The 27,214-nt window shown below is 39.4% G+C and overlaps 1 protein-coding gene across 3 annotated transcripts in view; it reads right to left on the reverse strand.

The window, feature by feature from the left end:
- MPPED1 (metallophosphoesterase domain containing 1) overlaps positions 1–27,214 on the reverse strand; it is a 63,858-nt gene that overhangs the window by 20,805 nt on the left and 15,839 nt on the right. For all 3 annotated transcript variants that reach the window (XM_072923701.1, XM_072923702.1, XM_072923700.1), the window contains exons 3-4: positions 23,370–23,555; positions 10,565–10,786 (exon numbers count right to left, since the gene is read on the reverse strand). In XM_072923701.1, coding sequence (XP_072779802.1) covers positions 10,565–10,786; positions 23,370–23,555 — 408 coding nt within the window. The remainder of the gene's footprint in view (positions 1–10,564; positions 10,787–23,369; positions 23,556–27,214) is intronic.

Here is a 27,214-nt window from a genome sequence, read left to right on the forward strand (position 1 = left end):
GGAAAGGCCCCGGGGGTGCTGGGCACAGCGGCCGGACAGGAGCCAGCTGTGCCCAGGGGGCAGGAGGCCGATGGCACCTGGGCTGTGCCAGCCATGGCGTGGCAGCAGGGCCAGGGCAGGGACTGTGCCCTGTGCTGGCACTGCTGGGCCACACCTCAGATCCTGGGGCACCTGGGGAACCGCAGGACGAGAGAGACATGGAGGGGCTGGAGCGTGTCCAGAGAAGGGAACGGAGCTGGGGAAGGGGCTGAGGGAGCTGGGGGGGCTCGGCCTGGAGAAAAGGAGGCTCAGGGGGCCCTTCTGGCTCTGCACAGCTCCTGACAGGAGGGGACAGCCGGGGGGATCGGGCTCTGCTCCCAGGGAACAGGGACAGGACAAAATGAAACGGCCTCAAGCTGTGCCAGGTTGGACACCAGGAGGAATTCCTTCATGGAAAGGGTGCTCAGGCATTGGAAGGAGCTGCCCAGGGAAGTGGTTGAGTGAGCAGCCCTGGAGGGTCAGAAGATGTATAGATCTTAGGGACAGGGTTTAGTGTTGGCCCTGACAGTGCTTGTTTTATGTTTGGACTTGATCTTAGAGACCTTTCCCAACCTAAACAATTCTATGATTGCTTCCAATTTTCTCTGCTTTCTTAGTGGTGAAGAAAAATCCTCATTTTAATTCATTTTGAGCAATGCTAATTTATTAAATGAAATAATTTATGAACAGCAATTCCAAAGGAAGTGTTCTGATGTTAAAGCAGTATCACAAGTGGCAAATTACTTTTCCCCTTAAAAATCAGTCAGTGAAAAGAGAAAGAACTCAGACAGCTTTGTTACAATTCGTTCCTGTGCCAGTGGCTCTATTTACAGCTCTTCATGTAGAGCCACCATTTCCTTCTTGATGTAGTAACACTTTTACTGTGTCAAAACCTGGGGAAAATGCACACATACAAGCTACCACGGAGTAGGGAGGCTGGTTCTCACCAGGTGTAAATGGCTCAAAAGCTGGTGGAGCACTGCCAAGCTACTCCAGCTGAGAATCGGCTCCACATAGACCCACTCCAAACTAGCTGGCTATTTGTGTTTCTCTTGGAATATTGCCAAAGGCCTCATCGCAGTGCCCAACTGTGTTTACATCTTTGAAACATCCTGAAATTGCTGCTGTCTGGGACTACAGTTCAGACTACAGATAGAGCTGGTAGTCCTTTTGTTCAAGTAGAAAAAAAAATGGGGGGGGGGGGGGGAAGCAGCAAAACAGCAACAACAAAAAAAAGGCACTTTAAAATCAGCTCTGTCTCATAAAATTAAACTTTCAAGTAAATGTGAAAAATAAAGAGAAAACTGCTGTGGGGGATAGCAATTTCACTCTTGTGGTTTATGAACTGCAGGAAAGTGAAGCCAATTCCCCATAGTGAGATTACAGGTCTCCTTTTCTACAGGTCTTAAATTAAAAACCAGCTGAATCCAAAGTGAGCTGGTTTACTGGATCAGAAGATTCAATTATTTCTGCTAAGTAACTGAACATGAACTACTTCCTTTTAATAATATACAACTAATAATTACTGCCCAAGAAAGGACTTTTTCCTACCAAGCTAATTAAACTAAAGCAATATATTTTTCAACTGCTCTCAAATTTAACTAAAGCGAGGAACATCGAAGAGCAAGTAAATGCAAATCTCCACTCACATGAAGAAATCCAAAGCCACACAAAGTGTTCAGACATTACAAGAAATAGTATTTGCCCAAAATTGTTATGTTGAAATCAACGTCGTTTCTGGTCCATATTCAGCAGATATGCATGTGTGTGTCCTGCACACTTGTACAGACACGGTGGAAGAGCATTACTGCAAAGTGGATGCAAAGCACTTTTAGCTTCATTAACTGCTTAAACTCCCCGTGCAAGAGGGCACAGTGAAATTTGTTAAGGAACTGATCCATATCCCTAATACACAACATGCAAGAGGTATCTAAAGTACTGATTTTCCTCTATTGTGATGCTCTGGGATTGAACTGTTCCAGACTCCTCAGCCCCAGGCAATGCTGAGAAGAAATTTTATTTGAGAGAAAACATTTTCTGGAATGTTCATCAACAAGAAATGAAAAAAAAAAAAAAAGCGATAACTCTAAACTGCTGTGGCTCAGGAATACCTAATAACTAGAATTTATTGCATTGGTTTGACTGTGATGGTATTTATGGACTATAATAGGTGTAGTTCAGCGTGCATTTTCATTTGTTAACGTACCTATTGCAGAGCTTATATAGTTAATAACAACTATACTCGTTCAACATTATATAGAAAATTCACTTGGAGTTAGCAAATTTTTATTTTCTTCCATGCACTTTTTCCAGAAATGTTAACGATTCTTGCTAATTCATTTCAGTCACTTAATTTGTATGGAAGCATTCATTAAAAAGACCTCTCCTGAATTCAGTGTGATTGCTCACACAAGCAATAGCACCTGTATACTCAGAGCCTGCTGAATGACATTCACATCTCCTGTATTTTCAAGTCATGCAGAAAATGAAAGCTTTCCAAGACAAATTTATCACATAAAATACACCAATTTAAGCTTTTTTTGTTTGTTTGTTAAACAAAAGAAAAAATAAGGAGAAAAATGATCCAGTGATCCGTTCCTGATGCTAAAACAGCCAAAATATTAAATCTCAGTTTCTGCCACTGGAAGACCTTTCACACTCCAGAAGTTCTGTATCATTCAGTTCTCCACACCACCTTCCCTGAACAGCTGAGCTTAATAGGTCAAAATAATTTTGCAGGAAAAACAATGCTTATGATCTTCCATATGCTGCAGACTAAACTGCAAATGCATTGTGGTTTTAAGGAGTTTTAGTAGCACCACTTCCAAAATCGAAAATGGCTTCTTGTAAGTATGAAAGAGGAAAAAAATATATCCCTCCAGCATTCTGTTAAAATACAATTAAACCTGTATCTATGTGTCTCAGACTGATAATATATTTTAACAGGATGATCAACTTTTCTTTCTGTCTTCTCAGCATGTTGCTATTTCTTACACATCTGTCATGTCTTGCATACCTTATACTGAATGCCTGAAATAAAATATCTTCAGCATTCTCACCACAGTAAAACAGTCACATCAGGTCGGCTTAGATGCCAAACTTCTCTCAAAAATTTCTGAAACTTGAGATGCCTCATTTCTAAATAGTGAGTAGAGTCTACTATTCCCACTGACTACATTCATTTTTTTCAAGAACAACATCAAGTTTACCTAAATTGCTCACTTCTATTGCCTGCCTCAATGTCACTAATTAAAACAACTCCAAATAGTTTCCAACTTTATCAGGGAACATCTACCACTTTTAAAACATATTTCTGAGCAGACAAAACCCAGCAGTCTGTAATTCATCCACATCCAGAATTTCTGCATCCATACAAACAAAACTGTAGCACAGACATGCAAACAAGCCACCTGCTCAGAAATCTACTTAATCTGAAGTTTGTAAAGGTTTTAGAGGGAATTTTCCTCAGGAAACAGTACAGAAGCAAGTGCATTTCAGTTATCTGTATTTTCATCTTTTGACCAAGTGAGGGTGCAGCACGAAAAGAACATAAAAGGATCAGGTATTTTACTAAGAAAAACATCTAGTATGGTTTTATTCAGTGATAAAAAATTTGATTCCCTATATAATTTTTTTATGTGGAAGATGTTAAATAGTTTTTTTGATTTGAAAGGGGACATAAGAACTAAGGATTGGAATGGTCACATTGAGACAGAAGTTCTTACTCTCTGTGAATTCTGGGGCATGAAACCCACAGTGTAACACCTTGAGCTGCTGCTGCTCCTCTATATGGAAGCCACACTCCCAGCTTGGGAGGTTTATTATGTTAAATGAAGTCAATATTTTATTTTAATACCGTTTCATTTTAATTGATGTTCACCTCAATGATTAAAAATTTGTACAAGGTCCCAGAAAGTAAACATTAGGTGATTCATCACTGGCAAAATGAAAGCATGTCCCTCTCATGAAATGAATCTATAAATCTTTGCTGATGGAAACGGAGCTCAGTGAGGAATGAATGAGCTGTTCTTGAAAAGATGGAGGAGGAAGGCACTGAAATGGAGACCTAGGTCCAGAGTCTGCATGGAACCAAAATAAGGATGCCTCAGCTTGGCCCTTGGTTTGCTCTTTGAAACTGCTTTGATTACACATGGAAGTTACCAGCCTTTCTATGCAAAGTGCACGTGCACACGTGCACATGCACACAGAAAGAAGAAAGAGAATATTTGACAAGGAGTCAAATAACAAAGTCACCTACTCTGTGATAAAACACAAATCAGACAAGAAGATAACAACTGAGACAAGAGTTACACACCTGCTGCTAAGCACGACCACACTGGATGCACAACTTGAGTAAAGACACTTGGCTGGAATAGTCCAGACAACTGCAGTGCACCAAAAGGGACAACAGGTTGGAACCAATTTCCAGCTCTCCAGCCAAAGGGGAGTGATGATTCGGAGAATAAGGCCCCTGTTGAGGTTGCTTTGGGCTGACACTCACTAATGCAACCTACATGTTGATGTCCTTTAGACTGGAAGGAATTAATTCTCTGACAAAGCCAGAGCTCACAGGATGGACCTCACCCAGTTTGCTAAACTCAATAAAAACAAGACTTGAACAGAAAGAAACTGCTCCACACATGCCTTAACTTTCTTCCCTCAGTTCACAATTTTAGAAAAATACTGTGGCACCAGAGCTCTTGGTCCATGTGTAAACATGCCAGGCCAAATCTAATCAATGCTCCATTGGAAGGAAGCTACAAAATCCCAGGAGTCCAGCCCAGGCATCTGTCACTGCAGGACAAATGGTCACAAATACCTTTCGAGGCTGACATTAATATTTGCTCTCACATCTTCCCTTACTGGGAAATTAAGAGTTTCTGGAGTTCAGAAGGCCTTTAACAAAAGAATGAAGGAGGAAATGAGAATACATAGACACCAGTAAAAGAAATTTAATTCTGCAAAAAGAAAAATGAGGTTCTGTTTCACAGGAATAGATTCCCTCCAGAAAATTGAAACCAAGTAAAAATCCACTCTGGATAATGAGTCTGGAGGCGATCTCATCCAAAAGGGCTTCTTTAAGTTATCCAGACCAATGCGTCATTTAGAATAATGAAACTGTCATATGTTTGCAAGAGACTTGTGATTGTCCCTTCCTTTCCCACATGGTGGAAAATGGAAAAAAGTGCAAAAGAGGTAAAATGCTCTCCTGCCACCTTCCATGCCTGTTTGAAAGCAGGAGGACCAAAGTTTCTCCTGGAGCTGTATACATCTGCTTAACAACAATTATGGAAAGCTAGGAAAAAGATCTCCTTCTGCTACTTGCATTTCTTTTGCACTATCAAGTAAAATGTGCACTCTTATCCTGTCACTAATGCACAATCATCCACTTCTTAATAGAAAGGCCACTTGTCATTTTCCACCAGATCAGAGCATACACACGGAATACCTGAACTTTAGCAAATGCACATCTTTTCTACAAACCTCAGAGAACTGTTCTCATGCCAATACATAAATGCACATACACCTTTATAGGCATTTGTTTTTACAGGGCATTTCTGAATAACTGCAAAAGGATTAATATACAGTGGATTCGTTCAGCAAGCAGAGCACTGAATGCATCAGGTCTTTTTGTGCAAACATAGTGTGTAATTGTGTAATTAAAATCTTTGGCAATTACAGAAACAAGAGTGGATGGTATAGTTTATCTTCAAGCTGTGGCTAGTACTAAAACTCTTACCTGCAATATAATACTGGGGGGGGTGTGGGGGGGTGATGAACTACAATAGAAAGCTGAAAATCTGTAACTCACTAAAAAATTATTAATATTTTTCCATAATGATGTCATCATAGATTTAATACCCTGTCTGATAACACAAAACAACACAAAACACTGTCTGATGACAAAGACCTCCTGCTTCAAATCCAAATTCAAACTTCCACGGTTATCTTAGTTTCCTGACTTCTGAACCACCAGGATTCAGATGTTGGGACCATCTACTGCTTGTAGTGAATGTGATAACAAACACAAACTCTGTTGCAAGGCCTTTGTTGATACCTGCCCATTTCAGGTGTCTGTTAACACACATTCTAGCTCCATAGTGGGATTGACAGCATCAGAGAAAGATAGCTCAAAGAGGACTTCTGGAGGTCTCCTGTCCAACCTACCACTCACTATCTGGTCAGCCATGACTCTCTAGCCAAGTCTTGGAATCTTGGAAACACCTAAGAGTGTTTTGTCTGCCACCTCTCTGGTGCTCCTGCTTGCTATTTTTTTACTTCTATTACATGATTTTTTTTTTTTTTTTTTTTTTTTTTTTGTTACTGAAAAATAAATTAAAACCCTCTAGAAAATGGCTTCATCCTTGGGAATTCTTAGCAGTCCCAAGTACATTATATGGAATTATTATACAGAATCATTTGAGTTATTCTATCTGCCAGTTTGTCTATCTTCATAACGGTTCAGAACAAAGGGAGAGTTTAAAAGTGCTTTTCAACTAGAAGCTTTCCATTTTACAGTAAATGTTATTGAGGAACTAAAGTCTTCTCTTTTACATTCACAACAACTACAGCTGCTGTCTGCACAAGATTGTTTCCAGGTCTGTGAATATGTTCTGACTATGCCCTGGGTTTTGCTGGGATGATTTCCTGTGACTAGTTTTTGCAAAAAAAAAAAAAAATCAGGGTGTCCAGACTTGAGCAGTGCCAGCATGTCAGGGGTGATCCTGCCCCTGTGCCCAGCCTGTGAGGCACATCTGGAGCGCTGTGTCCAGCTCTGGGCCCCTCAGCACAGCAGGGCCATGGAGCTCCTGCAGCGGGGCCGGCGGAGGCTGCAGAGATGATTCAGGGCCTGGAGCATCCCTGGCAGGGGAAGGCTGAGGGAGCTGGGGCTGTGCAGCTGGAGAGGAGCCGCAGCTGAGAGGGGCCCTCAGCCCTGGGTGTCCCTGGCTGCAGGGAGGGCTCCGAGCAGGGCCCAGGCTCTGCTCTGGGGGCCCAGCAATGGCACCAGAGCCACGGGCAGGGACTGAGCCCAGGAGGTTCCACCTGGGCAGGAGGCAGAACTTCTGTCCTGGGCAGTGACCCAGCACTGAGCAGATTGTCCAGAGAGGCTGTGGAGTCTCCTCACTGGGGATATTCCAGACCCCCCTGGACACAATCCTGTGCCCTGTGCTCTGGGATGGCCCTGCTGGAGCAGGGAGGTGGCACCAGTGACCCACTGTGGTCCCTTCCAGCCTGAGCCATCCTGGGATTCTGTGAAGTACATTGCATTCTTATTGGTGCCCTGCTCATCCAGATCTGGCAGCCAGCCCCACATGCACTGTGAGAAGCATCATGCCCCTAGGCCAAACAACTACCCATTGCATTCAGCATTGCTCTGGACGCATTTAAAATCTTTATATTCTTGAGTTTCTCAATGAAACTGCTAATGTTTTCACACTTCTCCTTCTTATCATCTATCCTGATAATCCATGGTCCAAGATAAGGCTTTTGCAAGTACTAATTCCTAAGTACTACTAATTCCTAAGTAGTATTAATTCCTGTTTTTGTGCATTGAAAGTGGCATTTCAAAATGGCTGCTCCCTGCTCAATGATAATACTCGTGTAATTGACGATTAAGACAGTTCAATTTTTGTTAGTGAGTAGAGGCTCAATCTGGCACTTGAATTCTTGCCCTCGGAGCCCAGGAGAGTTAGAGCATTGGTTTCTGAGACAAAAAACTGTCCCATTTCTTCTGTGTGATTAAAAAGAAGCAATTGGTTTTAGATAATAATAGAGGACAAAATACCAAGTGCTGTTAAAAGTATTTAACCACACTCAAGTGGTACATATTTAAACGACCTTAGAGACTGGCATGTTATACAAACCAATCAAGCTCTCATGGTTAATTTGCAACTAAAATATTTTAAATAAAAGTAAAATCTAATGTGTGCAGGTTATATATAAAAATGCAGATGGCTACAGTTGAAAGACACTAAGTTAATGCTGCTTGGCTTTCACTCAGACCTTACTCCAGTGTTCTTAAAGTACTTTGCAACTATTGATCAACGCATTTGATGAATGAGGGATATCTCTAGCTTCCAATTATTTCTACAAAAGGTGATGTAAGACAAGGTCAGCACTGCAATTAGAAATAGCAAGTTTAAGTGCATATTTTCAAAAAAGAAAAAAATATTTTAGGATATTAGACAAGCAACTGCATGAAATTTGACTTTCTTATGGAGTTCTGAGACCTTAAAGAACTTTAAACTTTGAGGTCTTGACTGTGTTCATAAATATTTTCTAGTGAACTAGCTTTTTAATTCTAGGTCAAAAAAAATATTCACCATGTAAAGTTCAACAAATGTCTGCATCTTTTTAGAGATTACATTACTATGATGTAGAAAGAAACTGAGATTGATTTCCCAGAGAGACTAGGACAAACCTCTCCTTTTAGGACAAACTTAAGTATATTAGCAGAAATACCAAAGAACAATGGTGCTGACTATGCACAGGAGTGTAGCACAGCCTGAAATCCAGCAGCAGCTAGTTGTACACCCACACAAGTGCTGTTTGTCTTCCCAAGCTTTCTGACTGGTGGCCTGGCTGATGGGACCCTGCATCTGCTGCCCTGATAGATTGATAAAGGGCTTTTATTGCTACTGTTGGTGTTTCCACTGGACATGTCATCAATTGGTGTGGAAACTTCATTCAGCATTGCTGAATAGCGAGCAAAAAAACTCAGTTTGGCTGGAAGACTTTCATCAAGACCCTCTCCCAGACAGAGAAGGCAAATATCTTCAGGAGACCTCACACTATTCAACTTCCTGGACCATAATGGGGTGGGAGATGATTTAGCAGCATTGTAAAAGATGGAGTGTGGAAGTGTAGCTATGACCTGGAGTTGCAGAAAAGATGGAAAATGTTCTTTTTACTTGAAGGATAGATCACAGCAGATAGCTCAGGCACCTTGTGCAGTGACATGATTTGTGCACAAAGGGAATGTGGTAGAGCTGATTTTAATGAAGCATTGTCTTTGGGTTAGTGGGTGGACAAAAGGTTTTCTCAACAGGTTTTTGCAGGTCTAATCACACACAGAAAGTTCAAGTGCTTCTCTTTAGCCTCTACATAGTGCTTCTTTATAGTGTTTTGCTTTAATTTAATTTCTCTAGACTTCCATGAGACTCTTGGTACTTCACTGCCTGGAAAATTATTACTGGCACTGGAAATATGGTGCCTGGTTATGAACACGGCAATGAAGATATGAGGTTGCCAGACATATTGTAAACAGAGTGTAATTACAGTATTTACAGTTGAACATCAAAAGGGGAAAAGATGCCAAGTGGCATTTCTCAGAAGTTAATATTGGGACTGATACCATCTAACATCTTCCCAAATAATTTGGAAAATTAAGTAAACTGCACATTGACTGCATATATGATGCACACAAGAGGAAAATGAAATACAACACAGCAGGTTGGTAGGTTGAAAAAAACTCAGAAAGATCTGGAAGTCTGAGAGGGAGAAAGAGAAGGGTGCATTTAAGAGGGAAAATAATCTAGACAAATGTAGAATAATAAGCTCAGACAAAATTAACACCCATCTCAAGTAACCAAATGGGAAAAAGCCAATTTTCATTAAAAAAGAAAAAAAAAATGCAAGAGATTTCACAGTTTATTCACACTGAAAATTCACATCAGGGTATATGCATCAGGTTTGACAACTTGTTTGCTACATTTCAGCCTGATGTGATGTTAAAAGGAAGAATAATATATTCCCTTAAAACCCTGCCTTTTAAAATACATTTTTACTTTTTTAAAACATATACCAAATGCTCACAAAAGACCTAATTTACAGGCCCATCAGCAGAAATAATAAACAGCAATGAGACATTAGTGAGAGACACAGAAGCAGCACATACAAGGAAATCAGGAACTAAAGTCCATCTGCCCCCGATACTGTCAAGGGTTCTAAGTGTTCACTATGCAGTAGAAAAAAATCCATCAAATATTAATATCAAATATCCACTGAGTTGTTGACTTTAGAATCTCAGCTAGACCTTGAGGAAAGCTATTACTTTATAAAAGAAAGTAAGATTCTGAGGGATATGCAATAAAAGACCCTCAGAGTTGCTGAAATAAGCTCGCTGCGTTAAATGACTACTGTATACACTAATGAACCTCCAATATTATCTGTATGATGGAAATTCTCAAAAGAATGTACCCTTGCAATAAAATTAACCTGTAAATATATAAACTCACCAAGGATAGAAAACATATTTTATGACACAAAAGCCCCCTGCTTGGACTGTTAAACCACTGCTCCTGGCTGAGAGTTTGAAGAGCACACCATCTTTTTCCCCATCATTATTTGGTTAACCATACCCACAGTACAGTACATTATTTTGTCACAGGAATGATTCATTACAAGAAAATATAAAAACTTTATCAAAGTGAGTGTTACTTTTCTTCCTAGCACATCAATCCAAATACAGCTGATGCAGACAAAATGGCTGATGTGATAGCAATCAACAATATTTTTTTTTATGTATGCTTAAAAACCTGCTTACCAAGGGGAGCCATATATTCTGAATCCCCTCACCGTCACTTCAGAGTCTTGAAGATAGATGCAGTTTGTTAGCAGAGACTGTACATTTTCATAGCTCTCTGGCTTCAGCTTAGAAACAGAGGGGAAATAGTAAAAGTCCTGCTTGATTAAGTCAGCCATGAATTCCTGGTCAAAGGTCAATTCATGATTTCCTGCTATCACAATCTTGTATTCATAGGGCAGGCTACCTAAAACAGTGAAAAACAAACAAATTACTTGTTTTATGAAAAACCTGATAAGAGCAAACAGATAGACAAAGTGTTATTGGTTCCTGTAATATGCTCACATATTTGAAACAATTGAGCCTACCCTTACTACATGTTGTTGTAATTCCTGCTGATTTCAGGTAAATGACATTACTGTCTTTTTCATGGCACACTATGATTTAGCATGCTTAGCATTAATGTGTTGAAATTACTTTCAACTCATCAACCTTAAAAACCAGTCTGCAGACTTCTGCTCTACTATTTACTTCTAGTTAATTGCCATTTGTGCTGCAAGTATCATTTACTGTGACAGTGATGATAACTCTTTGACAGAAATTAGGGTTCAAAGAAGATCAGCCGTAATGCTTCATAAAATCATGTCAGCTCTCTTCTCCCAGAGCTGAGGTCTTTGTCAGCCTGTACTGACACTCAGAACTTGGGTCAGCCAGAGGGGTCTTTGCCCAAACATTAATATCAAGCCTTCAAGCAAGGCATGGATTCAGTTTGGCTGCCAAAAATCCAAATCCCACAGTGAAATCTCACTCTTTGCCTCTATCCCATGGTTTTTGTTTTTTTTTTTCCTGCTCCATTTTCTCAGTGACTCCCTTAGCTCTGTGGACTATAATTTAAAGTGACTCATGTTCAAGAATATTTTACAACCCGTATTTAGTGAAAAACCTTAGAACAACCTCCCGATGAAGGCAAGAATATATATGCCCACACACGTGGGCTCTTCCTGAGAGCAGCACTGAAACAGAAACTTTTCACCTGACTCCACATTTGGTTATTCACTGGATTCAGCTCCTGAGAGGTGGCATTGCCTGTCTCAAACAGCTCAGCACAAACCTCCTAAGCACATCTGGGAGGAAACAAAGACAGAAACTGTGCAAAGCTGCATTCATTAGCTTTGTTTCTGCACTGTTAATTTGTATCCGGATGAAGACAGAAGAGGGGATTGGGACCAGAAAGAAATATTTTATTGAAAATTAAACCCACCTTGCATAACAGCAATTTTGTGGGGTTTTAATTTTAGAAATGCATTGTTGATAACATAAAAATCCTTAGCGATGGCCCAAGCTTAACCTGGAGGCAGGCTATTTAGAGAATATAAAAAACCAGTTAATATGCAATGGCAAAAGTTGGCATAAGTAGGACTTCAGAATAAAATGCAACAGTGTGATTCAGAGTTATGGAAACAAAAGACAGAACTAAGGGAGGTGACACAGGGCTGAACTTTGCCAAATGAAGACGTGGGTGATTCTGAAGTACAAATTTCAGACACTTGGAACACCTGTATTAGGAAATCCGATGGTACAGGTTCCAATCTTTCCTATGGACCGAATACATATGTGCCTTTAGAATATTTAACAAAAACTCTTTTCAGATATTTATAATTACATGTTAAATGTTCAAGAGTCAGTAATTTACCTGAAAGGCTTCTCCGTTTTGCTTCTGAAACACTTAGCATTTAGCAGATGTGTACTCCACCTGTACAAGCTTTCCAGGTGGGTGCACACATACACACACAAGTAAAAAATGTTATTTATATGCTGCAATATGTATGGGCATCTTCAGGCCTTAAAGGAATAAAGAAATCCTGTATCCCACAATGTTGTTACCAGCTCCATTTCTGTTCTGTTTGGTAAATCTTTTCCAGCTCATCTGATCCATCCATCTAGCAGCCAAGAACCTGTATGAGCTGGTTATAGTTGTTGCTTTCACTAATGTATTTATGTCATGTCACTGTCTGTGGGTGTTACTTAGGCAAATTAGCAAATTACTCTAAATGTACAGTTACATTTATTATAGTGGCGGCCAGAGGCACTGCTGTAGTTACAGGTCTGTCAGCTTTTCAATTAACAACTGTGTTTTTGATGAGTATGCATCTCAGTTGTTTGTTTTATTCTTTCACTCCACGCCAGGCTTTGGTAAAACTATTTCCTTTTCCTTGTCTCTGTAACTATACTTTTTACCCTTTAAATCTTAGTTTTTTTACTAAGAGGGTATTTTCTGCTGCTTGTTCATAGATTTAGCAATATTTTGTTCAAACTTTGTTCCTTGGAAGACTTTAGAACACGCTTTGCTTTTTACTCCGAGTGCTCTTGAGGTACAGACTTAGGTATAAGTCTTTGAAATGTTATTCCCTACTAGGCACTGCTGTGGTGAAGTTATGTGTAAGGAAGAGAGTTCTGCTCAATTTGTAGCCCTGGCTTCCTTGGCAAGGAGCAGGACATCCCCAAGGGTACATAATCTAAGAAATGTTGTATGGCTGTGTCCCTGTTCACAGCCCTAGGACAAACACTTTCCCATTTTCTAACCCAACAGCTCTTGATCACAGATAATTAAAACGCTTCCAGGTTCATCAGTTTTTCCCACAGCTGCACCCAGGATGGAGTAACTTCAGTCAAAAAGACTCTGCAGGGAGTCTTTGTGGCCATGGCACCCTGGCTGTGTTAATCACCAGCGAAACCAGCTGAACAAAGAAAGTGATCTTTCTCCTCCATGTAGCACTTGAGAGACTTCTGGAGTGTGGGGTCCCATCTGGGGCTCTTCAGTGACAGGAAAACTACTAAGAAACTGAGGCAAGCCCATCAGAGAGCTGCCAAGGTGGCTGGGATGAGGGGAGAGGCTGAGATCTGAGGCTGTTCAGACCCAGAGAAGATGCAGGGCAGACCCTGCTGCTGGTCTGCCACCACCTGAGCCCAGGAAAATGCAAGTGCAAGTCCTTCTCGGAGGTGCACGACAGCCAGCAATGGGCACAAGCAAGAACATGCTGCAAGGAAAGAATTTTACCATGAGGATGGTAAAAAAGTGCAATAGGTGCCCTGAGCAGCTGGGAAATCTCCTCCCTCAAAGGCACTCAAAGGTCAGCAGGCCAAGGTTCTGGTCTCTTTGAGGAGGAGGCTGGACTCAATGTCTTCCAGAGGTCCCCTCCATCCTCCCCGATTCTCTAGATTCCTGTCAATCCACACTGGAAAACAAACCAATAATTTTAAAGAGCCTGCAACGCTAAAACAAATCCAAACCTCATTTTGTGTTGTGATTGTAATGGAACAAATCTCTGGCAGACAGGCAATTTAACAGGACTAGAGAGTATGTTCCATTGACTCTGGTGTAAGTTTCTCATTCTATCCATCTAGCAGATGAGTAGGACTAAATCCCCAATTGATAACCAATTAACATTTGATTCTAGCATATGGCTTTGCTGGTGGGCAGGTAGCAAACTCAGTATTAGTACAGAAGCTCTGGGTATACATTGATATTAAAGAAAAATTATGGCCGTCACAGGAATTCTGCACACATATCCAGGACAAAATTAATTCCCCAGAAAAAATTAAGGCAGGAAGCATGTAAGAAACAGATCTGCCCTTCAGGAGTGCCAAGAAACACATGCAAGAACATATGCTATGGGAGTCAAAGATGTAATTTCAAAGAAAGAAAAAAATAAGAAAAGTTATGAATTTGGGGGAAGCTAGATTTTTTGTCTGATCTCTTCTTTTGACCAGCCAAAACAAGGCAAGTGTTTTTGTCCAAAGTCCAGGGATCCTTCTGTTCTTGGCACCTGAGAAGATTCTTCTAAAATATGCCTCTAATCTGGACATAAACTGCAACTAGAATCAGTTGGAAAAATTTTACCTAAATATTTTTTCTGTATTAAAATACCACTTGAATGGAATGGGCTATATTTGGAAATTCACACAATCCTTCTGACATTACCAAGGAAAAGGAAATTAAGCAAAATATCCATTTAATATATTTTGGGGTGAGTAAAATAGGCAAAATTTCTTTTTTTTTTTCTTTTCCTAAAGTAAGTGCTGGGGTTTTTTCCTCTCATAATGTTTAATTTGCAAGAAACTAAAATTATTTTCCTCCATAATCAACCTCTATCCACTTCATCTTATTTGGATTTGGAACGAAACATTTACAAATCAAAATCCTATCAGAAACACACTGGCTCAGATTCAGCCCTGGGCTTCTGAGCTTTCTCTTTCAGGACACATTCAACTTTTGCCTTCTACCAATTTGGAATGGGGCTCCAAGCCACCATCCACTCTTTCAGCCTCTGTCTTAATGTGGGATAAGAGATTTCTCCCATCCTTTTCCTTCTTCTCAACCACATGACTCTTTATCTCTCCTGCCTTATTTTCCCCTTTCCATTTTGTAATCACCCCTTATATGCAGTAAAATGCTGGAGACGCATTATCTTGTCCTTAATTTAGCACTTTTAGCAAAAGATATCTTTTTTCTTAGGGAAAACATAGAACTTGTAGAAGTACAATGCTTTAGACGTCTGTCTGCTTGTCACTCAGTATCTGTCTGAAACTGCCCCGCAGATTGAAAATCCATTTACTATATAAAGACCTCAAAGGTAATTATGTTCCCTTGAATTTCCTGAAAGTGTCTAAGGTAAATAATTCCCAGTCTGAAGGAGAGGTTTCAAAGGAATGAGGTAACTTGGAACCCACAGCTGATCTACAAGATCCAAGAAGTCAGGCAGCAGTGGCTCTGCTCCCAGAACAACTCATCACACAAAAAAATAGGCCCTAAATTCCCTCTATCAATACAATTTCTTATCATTTGAGATTATTTTACTATCAACAAGCTCAGGTTATTATATTTAACTTATATATAGCCAGATGTGTTACCATCTTACAGACTTCTTTACTTCATCCATGGAGCTTTCGTCAGTTTACAGCAAACCTTACTCAGAAAGTTTCTTAGCCTTCATTTGTTCAGACTAAGAATGTGACAGCAGTTCTGGTAATATAATATGTATAGGAACATATATATTTCTTTAGCTAGGATCATCTTTGTTTATTCCTTTCATTACTGCAGATTACTAATTAAGAAAATCAACCTAACATCTAATTTTTGCATGTTTATGCACCAATTACAGAATTATTGCAGCAATTTTTAACTTCCAAACTCCAGTAGGTTCTTTTTATGGCGAACATAATTTTTACAAAATAACTTGAAGTGCTGGGGAACCATTATTTGGACTACAGGCTGCATAATGCAGCCTGCTGAGAAACACTGTCTGTTTGCTACTTCTCTGCAGCTGAGCTTGTTCAAAGTAGAATTCTGTGTGTTTAAGGGTTCATCCTGTTCTATCAGCAACCCAATAACCAGATCAACACTGAAATAATCCAAGTGCAAACTCATGATGTCCATACTTCAGGCTCCCCTTGTACCAAGTGAGGCACCTTTATCAACTTTGGACCTCCTCTGAAGCTCGCAGTTGTTATCAGCTCCCAACTCTGCCGAGCTAAAATGCAAACCTGGACAGGCAGATGTGTTTTGCTTCTTTCCTGGTATTTTGTGCTGAGCAGAATTTTTAATATTCATTAAAAGGAGACAATCATAGAAGTGTCCACTTAGTGCTTCTTCCCTCTCATTTCAACCTTTTAGAATACAGCAGTGAGTGATACAGTGGAAAGACTCCATAACTGTCTCAGATTGCTTTTTAGCATCTTTTTGACAGTTCTGTGTTTAAACACTGGGGCTAATGTCTGGGAAATTCACATTAACATACTTTTTGTATGGTGTGTAATCTGGAATAATACCATAAATGAATACTCCCTCCAAAGTCATCTGTAACCTTCCAGCTCTAGCCATTCTTGCATTGAAAAAGCCAATAATTATACCAAACACTAAAACAGCAAACACATAAAACACTGCTCACGTTGATAAAACAAGATTCCTTAAAATAGACGAAGGCAAATCAAACTAAAAAAACCCACCTGATAATAATCCCAATTTAGGCTCTTTGATATACTGTGCTTTATACCCACCCACACACATATTGGTCAAAATTACTTCTAAGGGAAAAGTGGCTTCATTTTAGCCCGGTTTATTTAATTACCCTGCAATTATGCAGAACCAGCCCAATGCATATCTAGGCCATTAGAGTAGCTGCACTGAACCAAGACAAAAGGTTACATGGATCCGCACCTTCTGCTCACCTGTGGTCTGTAAGAGATGGCTACAAAAGTGCACAACTGCAATGTCTGCCTGGACTGAAACTGAACCTTCCTTTTATTTGTCCCCTCAGCTTATAGCACTTATGACTTGAAAGCCACCAACTAAATAAGTCACAGTCCATTTCATAATTTTATTTGTTTTTTTACTTCCTGGGATAGTTATAGTCTTAAATTTTCTGAGGAGAGACAATTCCTACCACATCTTTTCTGCCCCCTGAAATATTCTAGGTTTGGTTACAATTTGTATCTGGGGACCACCAAAGGGAAAGAGCTGGGAAAACTGAGTTAAAAAAATAACAATTAAAAAAACGTTTTACACTTCCTACATGGATCTCTGTGCACACTGCTACGGATTCCTATTCAGATCTTCAGATCCCACGGAGGTGCTTTCAGCATCTCCCACTCATCACCTTGTGGAAGGGAAGACTACAAAGAGCCGTGTGTCATGTCAGCATACGAGGTGCACAGCACTAATAACCATGTTTAATGTTTGTGTACAGTGCTGCACAATAGGTGTTCAAAGTGCTGTGCTGAGAATAATTAATCCTCCAACACATTCATGTGGTAGGTGGATCAAGCATCATTTTTACAGTTTCACAAGGGGGAACAATAAAGAGGCTGTCAAATCTGAAGATGACTGACTAGAATTTGGTTGCCTGTCTTCCTCAGGCTCTTTCAAATATCTCTGCCAGAGGCAATGACAGTTCACAGACTCACATCCCAGATCTTTCCAGTTCTGTGGTTGTTCTCTTCACTTCTGGGCCACATTGCCTTCCTGTCTGCTAGTCTGGGATAAGACTGGGTATTTTTATTCACTTGCTCATTTGAAGGGTCAGGGAGCTCAGTAGTTATGAAACCACAGACTCAGAATCCTGGAGTTGGCTACTTTGCAATGCATTAGTGGAAAGAGGCAAGCACAGTATTAGTACAAAGTTCAAGACATTCCCCAGAAGCTCATGGGTTTGGAAGGAGGAAATGAAGGAACAACACTTTAGCACCGATGACAGCTCTACAGCTTCTCACCACTGGCTCAGGAGGTGTACGTGAAAAATAGTTGCTTTGGATCATCTTCCCAACACAGGGATGCAAAGTAAAAACTCCTCACAGAAGCCACTGTAATATTCTGAAGTTCCCAGGACATCCTAACTCTCCAGAACTGGAGAAATACCAGGAGAGTGTGTTGCAGTGCAATTTTCTGTGTCTGAGCCTTGGATGTATAACTGCATCAAGCCACCATACATTTAAGAACAGCAGTAAGAACCTTTTTTAAGTATGCCCAGTCTTTTAAAATTGGCATCTGCTCTAAATCCCTGCACAGCTCAATGTTTTTCACTGCATTTCCAAAGCCATTCTTTTGTAAATAGATAATTAATGCTTAAATACTTCTTTCAAGGGGTTTCTACATTAACATAAAAATAGTGTAATTACCGATGGTCAAAATGGCATGACTACAATATATAAATTATAATTCCTTTTGCTGCTCTGAGGCTGGTTTTTTTCATCTTCAACATGATTTTAATCTGGTTTAAATGTGAGTATTAGTGAACTTAAAAATATAACTGTTAAGAGAGGAAGAAAAATAATTACTATAATTGTGCAAAGCTGACCAGTAAAGCAAAAGTAAAGCTAAGCCTAGTGACTACAAGTTTTTCTGAAGATCTTTTATCAAGAATTTTAAAAAGTAGAGATGATGTCCATTGAAAAATCTCTGATTCTGTCTACAGAATCTAATACTCCAGGATTATATAGAATACAATCTAATTCTAGAAACAGGTATTTCTAGTTGTGCTAGTTACTACAGTTGGTAGAGATCTTCACTCTAAAATACTTTTTAGTCTGAAATAAAAATCTTATCCTTTGTGCTGAATTTGCCTAGGTCAACTTCTGAAGTGTATGTCAAATAATGTAATCCTTTTTTTGTTTGTGTTTGTGTGTGTACAACATGCTTGTAATAATATTTTCAGGAAAATACTATGAAGAGCTAATTATTGTTTTCCATAACTCCAAGTCACCTTCTATTTTTTTATTTTCAAGTTACCTTGACCTTGAATTTCAAATAGAAAGTCTGTCTTAGAAACTGGAAAATCTCAAGCGAGCACACTGAAACAATATATATTACAAAATGTGTTAGTTTAAGTAATCTTCCCAATCCATGCACAGAAGAGAATTCCCAGAGAAAAGATGGAAGTATGTGTTACAGCTTATACCACAGATCAGCTATTTAGTTAAATTTCCAGGAAAGTAACCCACAAGCTCAAAGTGACAGCGGGTCTTGGAGCGTACACAATTTGGAAATGATATTACAGGCTTGAGCAAAGGGAATTACATGAGCAACTGAGCCAAGCAGGCAATTTCCAGTGCCAACAATATGGGAGATAAAAAATAGAGATGGTTTTGGAGTCAGTATTTGACGAGTGTACTAAGGCAGGACATACATCTTTGTATTTGTCCTACAACATATTTGATTGATATGCAGGTAGGGAAGAAGGGAATTAATAACAAAACCCAAAATAATGAAAAAGCTGCAGATTATTTCTGTCTGTTTGAAGTGTTATCATTAAAATCTGCTGATCATACTGGAAAATTAGCACACGTTTGAAGTCATACCATGCATCCTTATAAATTATCAGAAAGTTTCCCTGGATTCTTGGCCTTCTGTTAAGTCCATAAAACATATCTTGTACTTCATCTTCTTCTGATTCTCCAAAAGTGAATTTTTTAATTTGGAAGAAAAATACAGTAAGAGAACAAACTAGATAAAAAAAAGGAAGAAGTTGAGATATGATAACAGAAGAAGGGTCAGTTCAGAAAAAAAAGGAGGGAGGGCAATGGCACTGTTTGTATGCTTTGTAAACTGACTTTTCATCCCTTAATTTTCTAAGTTACCCTGAAAAACATCAGCAAAATAGTAATCTCACTTGCAAAAGTGCATAATGATATTTCATTACTGGGCAATAGGAGGACAGATAAAACTGAACATAAATTTATGCAGAATAATTTTAAAAATTTGGACAAAAATGCATGAACTATAGATGCAGCGATAGGTTCTGAACTAGGTATTACCATTCAGGAAAGGCTTCATGGAATTGTATTAGGAAATTTTATGACAGTGCCATCTCATTGTCCTATTAAAAACAGAATAATCCACAACACCAGAAAAGAAAAGAGACCTAGGAAATTTCATTGTGCCAGGGAATTATCTGTAGTGTTCTCAGAACATGTGCAGCTCTGGTCTCACTCTCTTTAAAAGGATGTGGAACAAAGAGGTACAAAGAGTGACACAGATGATCAAAGGCATTTAAGGACTTCTGAACAATCTTCAGCCTGAAAAATATCTTTAGGGCAGATACAGAAAGAGCCTAAAAATTCTTAAGCAGAATAAAACATGATAAATTTTTCATTTGCCTCTTCCAGTATTAGGAAATACCAAATGAAGCTAGTAGGTGACAGGCTCAGAATAAGCACAGTTCATCTCACCATCCCTGTCATATTCTGGAACTCTGTTGCAAAACTGTCTGTGCTCAAACTTTGCACTGACCCAAAAGGCAATTAAAAAACTCAGAGAAGAAAAATCTATATATTAAATTAAAAGTAATGGGACTGCCTACCATAGAAGGCTAAGAAAATAAGCACATCCAGTGATCACCAACATTTTCTCTCTTCCACAGTTAGACACCAAGCCAGCCCTAATGAAACCTCAACTCTCTCCCTGAGAAAGTGCTTAGAGAAAAAAACACATGACAGAAAGCAATTAATCACCAGAAAGAACAAACTGAAGTGAACTAGGGGGCTTTAGGGGTCAGAAGGATAAAACTTGGTGACTAAAGGGCAGCCAAAACAGAGCACCTGAGCACCAGCCCCAGCCAGGGACAACGCTGGGATCGTAAGCACCACTACCCAAGCTGCTAGCGGCTCTCCTGGGAACCAGGGACAGTCAGAAAAAGAAAAAGTCAGAAAAAGAAAAAGAAAAAGAAACAGATTTTAGGGGATGACTCATCCAGCCGATGTGCCTCTATTAGCACAACACTCGAGCATGTGCTTGATAGAGCCATAAGGCCCATGGAAGTTAATGATGGTGATGTAAAATAAATTTTCCATCAGACAGGCGCAGGAGTTTTGTGTAAAGTGCAAAGATAAAATCTGAACTTGTTGAAGGGCAAGTTCATCTGGAAAGATGAAGCAGAGAGACCAGAGTGGCACAGACCCAAAAGGGTATGGTAAAAGTGGAAAATGAAAGGTGGGAATCGATGCTGCACATAAAGACTTGGAGCAAAAGCAGGAGGAGGATTTGTATCTCGTGCTTGAGGGGAAGCTGAGATCAAGACAAGGTGTACCAAACCTAGTGTTTTATTGCAAGGCAAAAGAAAGTCATAATCCAAGTTAGTCATAATCTAACATGGATTAGACAACAAAATAAGTGGGAAAGTGAGCCCTGTGCATGAAGGAATAAACAGGGAGATCTGGAAGCAGCAAGGAAGAATGTCAATGGAGCAAAAGTTGGTGCCAGAGTCTGTCAGTTACTTTCTCAAGAAACCAGTAAAATATTAAGGAAGGAGAAGGTTGGGTTGGCTGTGGAACTGCAAAATTATGGAAGGTACTGGAAGCAGCTATCTAGAAAAATCAAAGCTGTTTGAGACTAACGCCTTCACAAAAAAAATGGACAACAAGAAAAACCTTCTGAAATTCCTTCTCAATGGGGATGCTTTTAACCACTCTGCCATTTACTGCAGATTTTGTGAAGACTCAATATATTCAAGAGTTGAATTAAACTGCTCATTTAAAACAACCAAAAAAAAACTTCATTAAAAATTTAAGTTAAATCTTTATTTTAAATTGCCAAGAAACTAAACAAAAACCTTTTAACTTGCTAACTTCCTGTATCTCAAATCTTTTGCTCTTTCAAAAATAGAACTCCAACCACCAAGATCACCTTTTCCCAAGTGCACGCTACCATGAAATTGGAAGCATGCCTGAAAAGTCAGAAAATTAAGCCTTTTTTTTGGAATAAAAATGATGAAGAGAACATCACAGAAATGCCTTGGGAAATCTCCGTACCATTTTGGGAGGATTTCAGCTTACAGACATCTTCAGAACACCGTACAGCTGTGACCAGCAGGGAGGCAGATGGAGAACTGGAGACAAAAACTGTGCAGCAAGCAATGTACACAGCCCAATCCTTGATCACCAGCAATATCCCAAAGCACTTCTCTTCCCACACCAGCAGATAAATAAAATCAGGATTATTTAGAAGGGATAACCATATGGTTTGAATAATTTGTAAATGCTATTTTCAACACATTACTATAATACATGGTAAAGACCTACAGAATAGGGTCAAAACTTGCTGTTTTATAACCAACCTGTTCCATTTAGGTGCAGAGACAAGAGTTGATGTCTCTATATCAATTATTCCACATGCTGTTCCTGCCTTCATAGACACAGAAAAAAACAATTGTTCTGTGTGGGGCATATTATTGGGCTCCTGAGCTCAAATAAATATTTATCAGCCTTGCTGATAATTATTTGCTAGTAAATATTTGTTTAAATTGTGAAGTCCTGACTTTCCTTTTTAAATTCCATTTCAGCCTACATGCATCTGTCTGCTTTGTGCCTTCCCAGTGCAAAATGCTGAAATATGTAGCAAAAAAAAAAAAAAAAAGAGGAAAAAAAAATGTAGACGTATCAATTACAAGAAAGAAAATCAACACAAACTTGAAATCCATTACCCTTAAACTGGGTCCTTTCTCTCCCCAACTCCTTCATTCCCTCTCACCTTTTTTTAATTAATGAAGTCTCAGAATCTCAGAATCCAGAAGACACTTTTATTCTAAATTAAGGTATCTGCAATGCTGCAAGAGCAGCACCGATGAGGGTTTTTGTCTGGATACAGTGCCTGCTTTCCAATTTTCACTGGTTGTTTTTTTTTTTTTTTTTTTTTTTAGCATATACAAAACATTGCAGAAGCACATGTAAATCATCACTCTCTTGCCCAGTGGAACAGAATTTCAGTTAGCAATGCCAAAAGTTGCCTACAGAAGGCATCTACATCTGGTCTGCTACATCCAAGGCAGCAACCACAGGCACACAGGGTTTGCTTTGTTCAGAATTCATCTCTGTGGTGCAGCTGAGCCTCAGATATAGAAAAAAAAAAACAAAAAAACCCCAAACCTATGAGCCCTCTGGGGTTAAACCGAAAAATGTTTTCAGTCACAACAACTTTTTGGGGGAGGCAGCAAAGCTGTAACAATGTATGCAAGAGGTTTTATGTAAATCATTAAAGGCCTCCTGACTTCAATTGTTGCTAACACCAAGTTGCTTAATGTACACTTGAGAGTGTGAAGGCAGAACAGATGAATAGTCTCACAAATCCTATCTGCTCAGTTGGAAAAATGCAAAAATATTTGTCGAATCTAAGGAAAAAAAAAATCTGATTCCTGCTCACTGCCATTCAAACTTAAAAGTCAAATTAATATTCATGATTTCTGAGTGCATGATGGTTTTTAACTGGGAGGCAGAAGGGGCGGTACAATCAGTAAACAAATTTACAAAATTACTGTCAAATCCACACAGAATTCAATACCTACCTAGCCATTCGTTGAATTTTTTTACTTCACTAGGAAGTCCCAGCTCAGTAAAATCACCAGCATGTATTAACACATCTCCATATGGCATTTGGATGGGATCAGTTCTTGAGTGAGTATCAGAAATACAGACAAATCGTGTATATCCTGGAGGCTTCGGAGCATCATGGGGCACCGGATCAACCCTGTAGGAAATGCATCATAACAAGGTTATAAAGTATTTATGTACTCCTCAGTGTCTGCTTTGCAATTCTGACACTACTTTTTTACCTTTATAAAAGATTACACAGACTTCTAAATCTGCCTGATGGAAGGATTTATTAAAACAAACCTAACACTAATGGGAGGTGTAAAAATTCTTGATGTTCACATCACAACATTTTCAGTATTTGTTGGGTAGATAGATTAATTTAAAGAGATTAAGGAAAAGAGATTGGACTACAGCAGCAATTCTGACACAAATACTTACAAATAAATCAAAGGCATTGCTATTTTCAAAGGAAAAGTACTATCCCATTCCATTGTTTAAATATGATTACACTGTACACAGGGAAAAGATTTAGTTTAGATACATAAATACATTCAGATGCTTTTTTTCTTTCTAATTATAACTTCCTTTCTGCAAGTTACTCAATTTGAGCAAATTTAATTAACCCATTTTGGAGATATGTTTCAGTGTGTTAATGCAAAGCAACATTAAAACTCTCCTAACAGCTGTACATTAGCTGTACTCCTGACTGCTGTCAGGACAAAGTGACGACTTTCTGGGCCTAATTACACTAAATGAAATCAGATGCTGTGAGGGGTGAGGCTGCATTGTTCAGAGCCCAGTCTCTACAGTCAAAACTGAAGAAACAAAAAGATCATCATCCCAGTTTGATGAGACTCATAATTTACAAGAGGAACTCAGAGAACACCTCTCTGCTATAGAAGGATACTTGTTTTCAAATCAATCGTTTTAACCTCAATCCATATTTTGTTTGAATACATAGAAGCAAATCTATCTACATGCAGCTATACTGTATCTGCTACTCCAGTTAGAGAATTCTCATGGAAAAAAAAAAAAATCAAAAAGCAAGAGATGCAAGAATTATATTAGTGTCACTAGAAGCCAGAGAGATATATGGAATTGTTATGAACTATTTTACTTTTTCAACATTTCTTTTGAAAAGGCAAATAAAATTTGTTTTGCTCACTGTTGCAGTATACAGCACATATTTCTATCCTTTGCTGGTTGTTCTTCAATTCAGGAGCTTACTTGCACATAGACAAACTCAGGGGAAAAAAATCATAGAGATCTTTGCTTTTAATAATACTACTTCTGTTTACTAGGTAAATTTTCAAAAAGCATTTTACTGCTTAAAAGGCATAAGATGATAATTTTTAATCACTCAACCTTTCCTCCGTGTCAAAAAATATATGAAATTTCTAGGCAGATAAACTGATGCTGAGGTGTGGTTTTAAACTGATGTGGTTTTGACAACTTCACAGGATTAGTGAGAGGGTGAGGAACTAATCTAAAACATTGAAATCTTGTTAAATACAGAAAAAGGTCTTAGCATTTTCCACAATGTAACTACAAGACCGGAGTATGAACCAATTATTTTGTATCCATCTTTGACACATTGGAAGAAGAAATGTTTTTTTACAGCAAAACTGGAGGAGCAGCCTTTTCATACAAACACCTTAGGGTTGTCTTTCTGAAGTTCCAGGTCTTGAGCAGAAAGTAGCTAAATATGAGCTGAGGGGTAAACCCAGCTGTGATCAAATCATGCCAGGGGCATATGTAAGCAGGAATGTAATGGGAACTCCAAAATTGGGGTGGCAAAGAGTGCAGTGCTTGGACTCCAAGCAGCTGGAAACACCTCGTGTAGGGCATTTGGGGCAGGGCAGATGAAGGAGAAGGGTTGAGATGCTAAAAATGCCTCTGTTTTGGAGGAGGAGAAAGCTGCACGGGGCAAGCTCCAGGGTAGGCAGCAGGGGTGCAGAGGAATGTGGGTGGTGAATGGTGGGGCTCAGACTGGGGGGCCAGGATTTGCCCTCAGGTGGGAGCTGTGTGAAGGATGATGCAGTCAGTTCCTAAAATGAACCGGGATGGTTGGATAAAAATGATGAGGGGCTGACCTTGGCTATCACTGTAGCTGTTCAAGCTAAAAGAATTAAACATCAGTCCAGTAAACTGAATTATTGCTCTCCCTGCCCAACGCTTCTCAAAGCGGGTTAGAGATGGCATTACTGAGCCAGCTTTAAATAATTGGTAATGCCTTGGCAAACATAAGAATATGGACTGGTCTAAAACACCACTTTTTGACTTTTCATGGTAGGGTAGCCTTTAAAGCAGGTCCAGCTTCTCCTTCAGAAATCTTTTAAAGCTCAGCACAGCAGTAAGGCGGGTGTTAGGGAGCAGTGTACGTTTCACATAGGAAGCTGTGTGGAAAGAACAGCAGACTTACCATGGCAACCCCATGTAGCACAAAATGCACATGCCTTGGATGGGGATGGGGAAGGTGTGGACAGCATTTTCCTGGTTGCTGAGGCATGTGTAACTTTTAAATTCTCTGCAATAGGCCAGAGGATTTTCGTGGGGGAAAAGGCATCAATGCAAAAACCCTACCCAAATAAATGAGATGCAGATTTCTCATGTTGAAGTGATATGCACGCACTGACACCATATATAGGTAAAAGCATATGTCAAGTTTCACAAACTCATCTAAGTTGTATTACTGGAAATAATTTCTGAAGGCTCAATCCCCATATTCTTGTGTAACGCGTTCCCACAGCAGCTGTCACACCAACACCCAATGCACAGCTTGCAGCATGAGCAGAGGAATACAGATCTGCTGATTATTTCTGTGCAAATGCTTTTGTTTTTCTTTACATCAGTAGGAAAACTTGCAGAGAAACTGAAAAGCGAAGTTGGAACATCTCAGAGCAAAAACACTTCTAGAGGGTAGTTTATACACTAGATTTCAGTACTTCAGGAAGGAGTGAGACAGGCACTTTCCAGAAATGACTGATGGACTTGAAAACACTGGCAGAATTTACCATTCTCCTTGTCAGAGGCAACCCAGTCATCTCACAAGCACAGGGATGCCAGACTATGACAGGTCCAGAAAGGGCTGGCAGCATGTTCTGGGAGCTAAAACATCAAATTAAGAAATCCAAACCTGCACAGAGGCCCAAGGAAGATATGCAACAAGACTGAATCCTGAAGAAAATGAGCATACAATCCTCCTCCCACCCCGTGGTGAAAGTAGTTTACTGAGAGTTCAGATGTTAAGGGGTCTGTGTGAAATGTTTATGATTGCCTGCAACATCACTAATGGAGGTATTCTGAACCATGCACAAAGCCTGGAGTTAAGGACAAAACTTACATGCACAGAAACGGGGCTAGGATTTCACCCACAACAATCATGTGAATAAAAGGTGCTTTTGTCACCCTTTTTATGTCTACTTTTCCCTTCTTTGTTACTCTTCTATTCATTGGTAGGAAGAAAAAGCAATCCTACTGGTATTCAGAAGCATTATTTACTATTTCTGTGCAAAGAGAAAGTGTAGGTCAGATTGTGGTACGTGTTTCAATTGATTTGGCCTGTTTTTCTATTTGCACAAGCTTCTTCAATAGTATTAATCATTCATGAGAGATTGCTAAACTCTTCTGAGGAACTGTTTTCTAAGGACATCTTATTTTCAACTCCTTGCTTGGGTGCTGGGTTTCCATTATGTAGCTGACTGCCTAAGCCTCCAGTACCATGATTTCTTACTGGTTAGAAGTTTAAGCAGTATATTGTTCAGAACCAAGTAAATACTACTAAATAATTTATCTTCAGCCCAGGAAAAACAT

The sequence above is a fragment of the Taeniopygia guttata genome, chromosome 1A (genome assembly GCF_048771995.1).
Source record: "Taeniopygia guttata chromosome 1A, bTaeGut7.mat, whole genome shotgun sequence".
NCBI classification, from domain to species: Eukaryota; Metazoa; Chordata; class Aves; order Passeriformes; family Estrildidae; genus Taeniopygia; species Taeniopygia guttata.